Source organism: Ischnura elegans, chromosome 5, assembly GCF_921293095.1.
Source record: "Ischnura elegans chromosome 5, ioIscEleg1.1, whole genome shotgun sequence".
NCBI lineage: Eukaryota > Metazoa > Arthropoda > Insecta > Odonata > Coenagrionidae > Ischnura > Ischnura elegans.
The window spans coordinates 44,135,336-44,148,180 of NC_060250.1; the positions used below are offsets into that span (position 1 = coordinate 44,135,336).

Below are 12,845 nucleotides of genomic sequence, written 5' to 3' on the forward strand. Positions count from 1 at the left end.
CCACTGCAGGGGGGGATTTTTAAAAACAGCATGCAGTTGAGTGCTTTTAAATAATTTTAAATCTTTACATAATTGAAAAACTTCATTCGTCAAAGAAATGTAATTGTGTTTTTATATTTCGGGGGCAGTCTCCCCCGGTAATCCTCCCTCGCTTTGCCACTGATATAAATATATGCTAATAACAATTTGATTCAGTGATATGACAATAAACTAATATATCTCCTTAGGGCTAGAACCCTATCCGCAGAACCCTGGGAAAAAGGTGGGAGGTGAATACAGGGACAGTGGGGCGGACCCTCCCCCGGAAAATTTAAGTATATTACATGCCCGGAAATGGATTTTACGCTATTCTGGCTCTTAAAAAGTACATAAAAATTTATAAAAAATAGCATTTTCGAAAGAATAAATAGGGTGAAAAGTGAGAAACTCACAGCTAATAACATTTAATAATGTATAATGTTTCTTTTACCTATTTGGTGAATTTCTTCCTTGAAACTGCACTGAAACAAAAAAATTCTTAAAATACCTTTTTTAATAACCCTTTCAAAAATCTTTATTACCTTCTGAAACCTTTATTTTATTTATTTAATCTTTTGACACCGAGTATCTTGTAAATAAAGCAACTAATGAAAACGTAGAATGAATTTTAATTGTGCAAAAAAATTTGGTGGAAGAAATCTTGAGTGTTTTTCATTACACCTTTCATATACATGATATATGCGAGTATTGTGGTGGCTCCCATACAGTGGTGTAGCCAGGAATTTCATTCAGGGGGTCTGTAACCAGGAGGGAAAATTTTTGAAAAATAGGGTTCAGAGTAATGGATTTTAAACTGATTTTAACACTTTCCATCATCGAAAAAACTTAATTTGTTAAAGAAATATTTTGTAAATTCATGAGTTTTCAATATTTCGTTTTCTTTTATAACGAAAATGATTGTGTTTTTATATTTTGGGGAGGGGTCCGGACCTCCCGACCCCCCTTTGGCCACGCCACTGCTCCCTTATCTTGGGGCCCTTGGTGATTGCCGACCAGTCAACCTGGCGAGACCGCCCCTGGGTGAATATTGTGGTCCTCTTCATTCCCCTACCTGCTGAAAAGGTCTCACCTTCTTGGATAATTTATGCATGTGTTTTCCAGCCCACTGGAGTTTTCCCATGGCGTGGCAGAAAAAAAGAGGCGTAGAACTGGTGGGGGCTGCACATATCCCAGACAGCACACGTTCATGGAATCCATGGTGGAAAAGAGATGTATGTTTCCATGATGGATAAAAGGAATGGACTCAACATGGAATATAGATGGATTTCATTACGAAATTTCCATGTCCAATAGGCCGGCCCTTATTTTTCAGAATTGCGAAAAGTTATGTTTTCCTGGTCTCAAAATGATCCAAATGAGGTTTATTTTCACGTGTTAAAATTTGGTTACTTTAAAATAACGGCAACCCGTGCCCCAAGGGCCCTAAGTACTAAGGACCCTGAATTGAGTGTTTTGGGGTCAAAAAAGTTATACTCCTATGTAAAACGTAAAAGTAAAGCCCTTTAGGGCCAATTTTCTGTTTGTTTTTGACATATCTCTAAGCGTTTAGGAGATATCGTCCGACGTAATGCAATCCCCCCCAGGGCGCCACCCCGCACCGCGGCGCCGCTGAGGTACGGCCCGCACCACTTACAAGAGACTTCCCCTCCACCCCCTCTCCTCCCTCTACAAAGTCTTTGCTCCCACTGGCAAGATCTAGTCTCTGAAGAAATGTGCTTACGTTATAAAGAATTTAATTGCCATAACAATACTTCCAATCCAAGAGTTCAATTTATTTTCACTCTGTCCATGAATTTCGGTACATTAACCAAAATAAAATACATTTTCATTGTATTTCTAATTTTTCACTGACATCTCATATTTGGCAATTAAAGTGCTTTCCGCACGTAAGGGTTGTATTGCGATGAAAAGCCACACTTACTAATAAATTTTGAAAGCCCTCTTCCTTCAACGCGACTGCCTAAAAATCTTGAATTTGTTTCACCCCTCCCTCTGCACTATCATTTCCCACTTGATGACCCCGAATAAAATGCAAATCGTTCTTGTATGTTCATCCCATTCAGGAATGTGGACATCAAAGAATGCAATGAATTTTTACAATGCATTAAATAGCTTTTTCGAATTAGTAGTGACAAAATTTGGCATAGATACCTTAGTCATGTCTTTATGTATATAGAATGCCTTCTTCGATGGATCATATTTTCCTTCAAATGACCACATACGGCGTATCACGTTTTTATTTTCACACCTAGAAATGAATCCTTCAAAGAATGACAGCCTACCAACTCCTCACTCATGTACCACAAGTGGTTTGAAAACCTCTTTTGTGCTGTTTTCGCTATGTCCAGGCTAACACTTTCGTAATTAACAAGTCTTTTTAGGAACTGCGGTTCACTGTTGGAAGCTAATGCAGCACAAGGAGTGGAGAACCACATCTTTTCCTTTCTTCTTGAATATATTGAATCCTATTCCACCAATAACTGAATTTCGTTCTCCTCTTTATTTATGGAAGAACTTTATTTCTTCAGCCCAAGCACATTTATCCCAGAGATTACCTACACTTTCCTCCTCGTGCGTCAAAAATTCAATGGAACCGCTCCTCGCAATGTCAAACAAATCATCAAGTTTTGTTACAAAAGATTCTCTTCATCTCCACTGTAGTTCGCGCTCTCTTTATGTCGCTGCACGTTCATCTATTCTTTGCGTCATTTTTCTAGCTTTTCAATCGCCTTATTTTCCGTAATAAGAGGAATTCTAGTTTTGTACCATGGATTAGACGCATTTCTCACGGTTTTTTTCGCACTAAGTCTTACAAATTTCGAACCTATTAGGTCATAGAGAAAACACACAGTACTTCTCTCACTGTAGGTAAATTTGAGCCGAGTATATTTTCACTTTCTTTTCCAACCAGTTCAATGCCTGGATTTAGTCTTGATTACATGCCTTTCCTTGTTGGTCTAGTCTTTAAATGAACTTCAAGTGCATGATAAAGTATTTATTTCACCACTTTTCTCCTTACATCCTACAAAAATTAGCACCATCTATCCTTTGCATACTATGCACAAGAACTATCTCTCCACAGTGATCTACATCCGTGAACTGACTACCTCGTTTCTTCTTTCTTGATATATTTTGATCTACTGTTGGATTCCTGGAAGCGCTGCTCATTCCCTTCATTCCTTTATAAGTCACAGTCACAATTGTATCACATGCTTATAACATATTGTACATAAAGAGCACTTTGGAAATAAGCCTGCTGGATTGATTCGCTGCCATATGGCGGCAAAAATTCAAGGTTTAAGGGGTCGGTACCAAGTACATAGGACGGCGTTGAAGGGTTAAAATTGACATTATAGGCTTTAACAACATTAATCATGACACAAGAGGAACAACCTATTCAATACAGTACCACTAGCATGTAAATCTTGTCACCAGGAGCATAGTCTTTGCCGAGGGAGGGGAGGGGGTTGAGGGGAAGTCTGTAGTAAGTGGTGCGGGCCATACCTCAGCGGTGCCGCGGTGCGGGGTGGCGCCCTGGGGGGGGGGGATTGCATTACGACGGACGATATCTCCTAAACGCTTAGAGATAGGTCAAAAACAAACAGAAAATCGGCCCTAAAGGGCTTTACTTTTACGTTTTACATAGGATTATAACTTTTTTGACCCAAAAACACTCAATTGAGGGTCCTTAGTACTTAGGGCCCTTGGGGCACGGGTTGCCGTTATTTTAAGGTAACAAAATTTTAACACGTGAACATAAACCTCATTTGGATCATTTTGAGACCAGGAAAACATAACTTTTCGTAATTCTGAAAAATAAGGGCCGGCCTAATGTCCAATGACGTCATTCTTCCATTGGTTTCCTCATTTACGCCCCACATCCTTATTTACTCCAATCTTTGTGATTGAAATGAATGGAAACACTCCACTTATTTCATCTGAGGAAATTTTGCATCAAAATGCTGTGATAATACAATTATGTTGATTTACATAGGAATTTATCGCATCTATACATCTGATATAGATTTTGTGTCCTTTTTAGGTCTAAAAGGACTTAGTTACCAACCTAAGTTCTCAAAATGAAAGATGATGAACTCATTACATTACCCACTAATGAAGAGAATTTATTCCTCTGATTCACTTAAAGACCTTAAATTGCAACAATTTCTCTATTTCCTAGCTGAATTTCAACTGCTCCCCATCTAAAGAAGATATACAATAGAGTTTCTTGACTAGCCTGTGAATATTGTCTGGTCCAATCCTGCCATTTTCTTTGCAATGTTTCCAGGAAGCTGTCGAATTATTTTTTTTAAATTGCCACATGTAGAGAAGAATATTTTTCCTTCACTTTCTTTTGAGGCCTTTACTAATGTGATTCATACTTAGCTGAAATTTGCATAGAAAATGGACTGGTGGAGCAGACTACGTAGAAAGAAAATAAAAGTTAATGAGTTGAATAGAAAATTTAAAATCCTTTGTAGGAAACAATTCAGATATGAGAAAGGAGAATACAGTTATATTGTGACAGTAGCGAGCTTAGCAAATGCTTGACCACCCCGATTCTTTGTTGGCTATCCTCACCACACAGCAGTATGAGTGATTACAGAGAGGAGTATATCCTCGGTGATATGCAGATCATGAATGACCCCATCTGCTTAGGATGCAGTCTTTGCTGATGCAGAGGAAATGCCCCCCAAATGACTGAAAATTTTACTGTTAAAGCAATCTACCATCTGCCGCTTTGAGCTATCGCAGTACTTCCTTTCCATCTACCGGTACCAGTGGCGCCGACTCCATGGAAGCTCAAAAATTCGTTATGAGTGTGAGGAAAAAATGTGTCAGGCTTGTCGATTTTCACCGGAGTGTCCAGATATCGAGACTCGAGTTATCAGGGTTCTAATGTTGATCATATGACTCTTCTAAATTGCTTAAAAATCTTAAAACTCACTACTCATAAAATTTCCCGGGGCAAGATTCCCAGTTTGGGTACCCCCAATATTTTTTGTAAGTCAGCATCCCTGACCGGTACATCAAATATCTCTCACATGTTTTTAAATCACTTTCATTTTAAATATTTAATATCACCGGTTATCCTTATTTCACATTACTTAACAGTGGCGTAACTATGGGGGGATGTACCCCCCCCCCCCCCCCAAAGCCTCTGAGAAATCAAAAAAATATATGAAAATCTTGTCTGAATTTGATATATAATAACTGCATCTGCTAAAAGTTAAATTTAAATTGCCAAAATGATGTAAAATGCATTTTCAGGTATGTTATTTTTCTAAACTTTTCATGAAATGTGGGGGGGAAAAGGTCTTTAAGTGAATCAGAGGAATAAATTCTCTTCATTAGTGGGTAATATAATGTAATGAGTTCACCATCTTTCATTTTGAGAACTTAGGTTAGGTTGGTAACTAAGTCCTTTTAGACTTAAAAAGGACACAAAATCTATATCAGATGTATAGATGCGATAAATTTCTATGTAAATCAACATAATTGTATTATCACAGCATTTTGATGCAAAATTCCCTCAGATGAAATAAGTGGAGTGTTTCAATTCCCCAACACAACAGTTTCCTGAGGGGGTTGCCCCCACAACCTCCCCCCCCCCCCCCCCCAAAGCAAATTCCTCATTACGCCACTGTTACTTAACCTAATTATTAATTGATCTCACGCCCAAAGATAAAATCTATAAATGCAGAATACTTATCTGACCTCTCCTTGTAGTTCCATGATACTTTCAGGATGTTCTTGTCCTCACAAAGATGTCTAAACCATGTGCTTATCATATATTTAACCCTCCATCAGGTGCAATGGATCAGACAGGCACAGCGCGAGCTCTTTTTCGTTTCTCCGCTACACTAGGCAGCATAGACCATTGACATTTATTGTAGCTTTTTGTTTTGATACGCTGCATTCAGCATTTCATTTTTTGCATTTATGCAGACTAATCAGTGTGGATTATTCAGCATAATTAAGCAAAATAAAAGTATTGTTAGATAAATGAGATAGATAAAAAACACTGGCCTTAAAGAGTTCAGATGCTAAAATACATTACGTATAATAACATTTAATAGTCTTAAGAGCATGTTAAATCGCACCTTGCTGGATTGGTCCGGGGCGATGTGACAGTGTGTGAAGGGGTATATACATTGAAAATAAGACATCGTTTAAGCCTTAGTTTACTCTAATAATGGGGCTTTAAACTTTAAAGGTGTACCACTGAGCCATGCTAAGAGTCAATAATGTTTTTTCACATCTGCACCTGTCAGGCTCATTGCGCCTGATCTCAGCAATTCCAATTTTATGCCTGACGAAAGGTTAATCCTACAATATTCTATCACTTTTTCCCTGGAAGAATCTCTTTCCCTTTCCACCCTCCCTCCATAATTTCTGCTTTCCTTTTATCCTTAGAGCTTCTATGTTTCCGCCATAGACTGGCTACTCCTTTTTGAAAGATATATTTCATTTATTTTGCTCTTCATTGTGACTGAAATCTATATCCACTAATGGGAAGCTGCAAAAAAATTTCAAAATTCCTAAATCTTAATTTGACCTTGATGTTAGTTATTCTGAAACCTGTATCCCATGGTTTATTAAGGTTGGATGACATGAACTTTCAGGACAAAACTATAGGACCAATTGCTGATACTTTCTGTCGAGGAAGTTTGCCCCTTCAAGATGTTCGCAAGCTTAAATCTGAACAGCAATCAAAATTTGAATTCATTACATTTTCATGCCAGCTAATCATGTCTCTCTGATGAGAAGCTGTACTATTACTGTGTCTAAAAGCGAACTTTCATTATTTACAAAATCAACAGCTAAATCTGAGGTGATATTCACATCTGAATTAATTACAGCTTGTAATTTAGGATGAAGAAAGGGCATTTTACTTGGCTTAGGGAAATTATGGCCTCTGCTCCTTGGAATACACCCATGCAAGAGGTTTCCCAGAATTAATTTTTAAATTTGGCCAAAAATGAGTGTGAATTACTATCATAATCATCATTAGTCAAAATTCCTAAGATTGGTTTGATGCAGCTCTCCATTTCTCTCTCCTATCCGCTAGCCTTTTCATAGCGACGTATTTCTTCTCATTAAATACACATGTGTTTACATGTACTAATTTTTATGAAGATATTTCTTGCTCTTAAGTTTTTTTCTATGATGATACTGCCTATCTGTAATATTTATGCTAAACTTAGGAAACCACGGAAGCTCCATTTATTACATGAGTAAAAGGTGCTGTTTTGACAGACACCATTATTACAAACAACAGAAGCTCAGTTAATTCCTCAGACATTTCAAAGTGACCCAATTGATTTAACCCTGCTTGTGTCACCCCCAGGTTCATGAAAATAGCAAAGTTTCATAATTTTCAAAGTGTAAAATAACATAATTTCGTCACTGACTTAGTTTGCTGTCTTTCTTACCATGACTTTCCAAAAATCTCTCGCCTAACATTAGACCATAAACCGTACCCACAGAACTTTTTTCCCATTTTGTTTAAATGAGGATACATACTTCATAATACCACATGACAAATATCAACATGTACCCCACAACTTAGTGCTGCTTAAACAATTGTTGCACTCAAAAATAAGGGTTTTTTACCCTCCACTATTTTGGGAGCTCCATTTGGGAATTTCTCTCATTGTAACAATGACTTAGAAACAATTCTATCAATTGCATTCAATCAATTTATACTGCAGTAAGATGCTCATGTACTTCAAATGCATGCAGAAGGATTTAATCCATTCAAAACCATAAAAATATCTTAAATTATTTCATGGTCCATTCCCTGATCTGTTATAAAAAAATCTGAAATCCTACCAAAAGCTAATTAAGCTAGTAGATTTCACTATTGAAATGCTAACCTCTTACGATACCACAATACTCCATGACCCAACAATACAGGCCATTTTTACATTGAATGACAAATATTTAGGAACTATTTTGTTCTACGCATACACATCCTTCTGCGCAAGAGCTGTAAACATATATGCACTTGATCAGGTGACCCAAGTCAATCAGATGGAAAGAAAAAAATCAAGCAAATATTCTAAACATTTAGCCAATGTTAAGTTCATTTCTATAAACCATTTAAGATCATTTTTAATGGTAAAAACTGAAGGTATTCCTCTATTTAGCGGCACACATTTAAGATCACAGGCAAACTATCAGAGAAAAGCACCACACATGGTGTTCCAAATGTTCATGATCACAATATACAAGGACATTAGGTATGTCTGCGTGTAATATGCACTGGTACATATATATTTATACATACACACATGTTCATGCATGCATATATACACATATACATAGGTACATATAAAAACCCTCCCAGTTTAGGAGATTTTTATGTGTATTATGTACAATAATGTGAAAACAAGACAGTAAAACTTACTCAGTGCTGTATTTGAGTGACCCTTTATTACATTGTGGGTGCATCAATATTCAATTTAATATTGTTCATCCCACTTTTTAAATCTTTAGTATAAATACTGAACAATTTACCAACAGTAAGGTTGAATCACGTGCCTAGCAGGACTTACTGAGCACACGGAGCATGCAGAATGATGCTCCACCATGATGACAGCTGGGAATCCAAGACTTTCTACTCACAATAACTATTACACAAGAGGGAAGAGAGCGAGGTATGCTCAATTCTTAGCAGTTTGGATGGGGGATGAGGTCAGGGATGAAAGGGTAATACAGGCAAGGACAAACACGATGTAGTGAGTGGGAGAGGAGAGGAAATATGGTACCAGTTGGTTGGGAAGGCTCCACATGTCCAATCGTATATGGGTCAATTTAGTGGTGGCCGACACTTGTACAAAAGAAAAACTGAACAAAAAAAATTAAAAAAGAATTCCTGTATTGACACACATCAAAAACACCCGTGTGAGTTATCAATTTATGGAAAGCTAAAATACACTTTGTCCTATACAGAAATTACAGCGATCAAAAAAATTTCCTCCAATGTTCAATGCAGTAAATGGATTTTTTTAACATACACAAATTACAAATTTAAAGAAGCTTAATTCTTTTACATGGAGCAATAAGGAAGTCTTTGTATTCAACAACAAACAATACCACAATCTATCAATATTCAACTATGCTAACCATGAGTACTAATCACAATATAAATAATTCCATAGAATCAAGTTCAACTCAACTTCACTATCACACAAGTAACCCAAATTAGGGGACTCAGGTTAGAAATCAAATAAGTGACAGCCACCACACGACATCACCAATGCTTCAATTGAATGGTATGTACAGTCAAAGCTATAAACACTGTCTTATGGCCAAGCTAGAGATTCATGGGAGTTAAAGGCATAGTGCCTTCCCAGTCATACTGATAATGATAACAAGAAGTAAAATTGCCACTGGACCATTTGCCATGGTTTTTTTTGGAAATGGAATGGGTACTGGGTGATACTGGATCAGAGGGCCATCACAGGATTTGTTGCTGGTGGATATATTTAAGAGGAATTTAGAACTCTTTCTTCATACGACTAAAAGATCTTGGAAGCTCTCAACAGTGACAAATTCTTCTAATGTTGCCATTCTTGTATCAGGAACTATGACAACACGAGAACGGCTTTACCAAAGTACAAGACAAAAAGAGGGATAATGATTTACAAAGCTAATCCAGCACTGGCAATCTGAAGATATGAATTATTTGGGTACTCTTCCAGAACACTGTTCTTTGGTAAAGAAACCAAATGCGAATGTTCACTTCCTAGTGAGTGATGACTGTGTACACGGATGGCCACTTTTCACGCAACCAAATGGCCCCCCAAAAGAAACAGTATTACTTTTATATTACAGTTCCCACAGATATGCCATGTCAGGGGATACAGTTACATTATGTTTGGATGCAGCTTATTCCAGTTCACCATTTAAAAAAAAAAAAAAATAATAGCACACCTGCCGAGGACAAAATAGGGCTTCCACTCTACACACAGGACACAAACATGAGGCAGCCACATACTTCATTTTGTATTCAGCCATTTCAATCTCCTGCCCTGCACATAAAACCTCTTCATTTCATTTTTTCATTTTCTTCACCATTCAGTAGAAAAAAGGAACAAATCTTCGGGGGTAATGATTAAGTTCACTTTTTTTTTGAGCATCTTGTAATATGCTCAACGGAGTGGTCCAAAGGCAAGGAAGTCCAATTGATTTGGGCACAGCAATGACGAAAGGCTTGTAAACAAATTGTACTGGCTCTCCATAAACCACCACTAACGTTTCCGGCACTCCTGTATGCTCTCTCATGAGTGTTACATACCCCTCCATCACCACTACCTCACGGAATATGGGGGCTGTTAATAGAGAAGTACACCTGTTTTTTGGTACTGTGGTGAAAAGTAATACGGTATTTGAGTAGGGAAAAGCAAAATTTGTGCATCCATTTCCAGAGACCACAGAAACTAATTCTCACTAAAAAAAAAAGGTAGCAGGTAATCATGGCAATATTTTTCTCCATCAGTGCTAAAAACAACTGTAACATTATCATTTATCGTAGGCCACATCTCTTTAGTCCGCACATGACCATATTTTTTTTTTAATAAGTAGACAATCACAGTCCCACTGTTACACAGCAAATAACAATTCAGATTTTCATTGGGAAAAAGTAACTTCCAATAAGTTAACAATAAGAAAATCATGTCACATTGACATCAGGAAGCAACAAAAAGATAATTTCGCTACCTCGTGAAACAATGCAGGATTTAAATATACCTCTGGTTCTGGAAATGCTTCAAAATGGGTGATTTTACAGAGGAAGGAAACTAAAAAGGGGAGTGAGTTTCAGAGGATTAAATAAAAAGACACTTTAGGCATGCTTCAGAGGAGGAAAAAGCAATGCTTTTAAGCAGGATGTAAAATATTCACAGAATACCCCTATCCTACCCTAGAATCAATGTTGAAATTTCAACAGCTTCCATCCTCCATTAGGTTAAGTAATGCTTAGCTTACTGTGGCACACCATACACAACAATCCCTCTTTTGTTCTCCATAGCTAAACTGATATGATACCATCATTACGCAAAATATTCACAAAGCTTGCCAGTAACGGTGCTGCTGCAATGGTGGTCACAATTTGGGATTGGATAGAAACAAAGAAAAAAAAAGTTTAATTTAGTTAAGGGAGCTCTCCAACATTTCACAGAAAGAGGAGCAAATCACACCACGCCTAGACCCTGGCAAAAAATGCAGGGTGGACATTCACATAGCCGTTCTGTGTCCTGTCACCATTCATTACAGTTTATATATTATATATATTTTTGCATATATATATATAACAAAACTTCTACGTATTTATAGAATTAACTGGAAAATCGTTCTTATTGTTCTTATTGTTTCAACACAATAAAACAGCAGCGATGATGATAATGTCATTCTTCAATAATAATGATCATAATAATAATATTCACTGTACACTATTGAAACAGTCCAGTCATTCAGGCAGCAACTGACTTGATGTGAACCTTTTGAATCGCCCACGACCACAGGGCTTCCTTGCACACACATTTACATTTTCTACACCAATACTGCTTTTTCTTATATATATATCTCCCGGGCAGAGGATACTGCCCTGTAAATCGAGAGAAGGAACACCTTTTCAAAGCGACCCTAGGCAAGGGGAGGGGAGCTAAGTTCATACTCCACCCGTAGGGCACGTTTTACGCCTTTTTTTTCATTCAGCAGCAGTAGAGATGACGAGACACACACAGACACACGCTCACTTGGCCACACACAAAAAAAAAAACAACATCCACACCACGCGCGCTCGCTATGACCAGATGCGACATCTCACGGAAACACACGCAACCGCCACGTTCCGCTGGCAAAAGGAGTCCATATCCCTAGGCTCCTTTCAAGTCCGCCCCCTTCCTCTGGCACTCCGGGATCCCCGTGACCCAACGGCTATGGGGCAAAGGGCCGGCCGCAACGCCCTAGGGCGTCTTGACCCCGCGGGGGGAGACGAAGTCTTGGGGGGAGGGGGCGCCTGCCGTCACTATGACGAACTCGAAGCATTCATGCCACCGAACATGCCGGTGGTGAACGAAGTCTGTCCAGGCTGCTGGTTCCCCTGCTGAGGGGTCTGTCCTCCTCCACCTCCCCCCACTATCGATGTCTGAACCTGTCCCCCACCACTGCCCCCACCTCCCCCTCCTCCTCCACCTCCCCCGCCCCCTCCACCCCCACCCACCACCACTTGCTGCTGCGCCGCCTGCTGGCTGCTCGCCTGCCGACCGTGCTTTGGTATGGGGGGCTGGAGGTAGTCGTGCCTAGCCAACGAGAACACGTCTATCCTGTCCTCTTTACGATAGGCAAGGCAACCACGAATGAAGCCCTGAAATGACAACAAAACATAAGTTAACAAAGTCTACCGAAGTCAAAACATAAAATTTAAGTTCGCTATAATTGCCATTAAGGAATATTACCCAAGACCAAGAATCGAACTACGGATCTGTGACTTTCTGGGCCAATGCATAGACTAAAGAGCAATACAGGTACATATTATGGTTCCCATGGGAATGCTTACTGAGGTTCTTGGTACTCAGTACTAATGGTCTGCTCAGTGGCCTTGTAAATCAAAGGTCTATGATACAATTCCCAGTCCAGGGAAATTATTCCCATGGCAATTTACATGAATTTCACAGCAATTCATGTGGTAAAGTAGAAATATTCCAAAAATTCAATCATAAATCCAGATTTTTTAAGATTAGTGTTATAAATTCCCAGGTCATATAATCAAGGTTTATTACTTACAAAACAATGTA

The 12,845-nt window shown here is 38.6% G+C and overlaps 1 protein-coding gene across 1 annotated transcript in view; it reads right to left on the reverse strand.

Annotated features, from left to right (window-relative positions):
- Positions 1-8,442: 8,442 nt before the first annotated feature.
- LOC124158786 (serine/threonine-protein kinase tousled-like 2) overlaps positions 8,443-12,845 on the reverse strand; it is a 169,969-nt gene continuing 165,566 nt past the window's right edge. Inside the window, exons 19-20 of the mRNA XM_046534103.1 lie at positions 12,278-12,415; positions 8,443-12,163 (exon numbers count right to left, since the gene is read on the reverse strand). Of these exons, the coding sequence (XP_046390059.1) occupies positions 12,077-12,163; positions 12,278-12,415 (225 nt within the window). The 3' untranslated portion in view covers positions 8,443-12,076. The remainder of the gene's footprint in view (positions 12,164-12,277; positions 12,416-12,845) is intronic.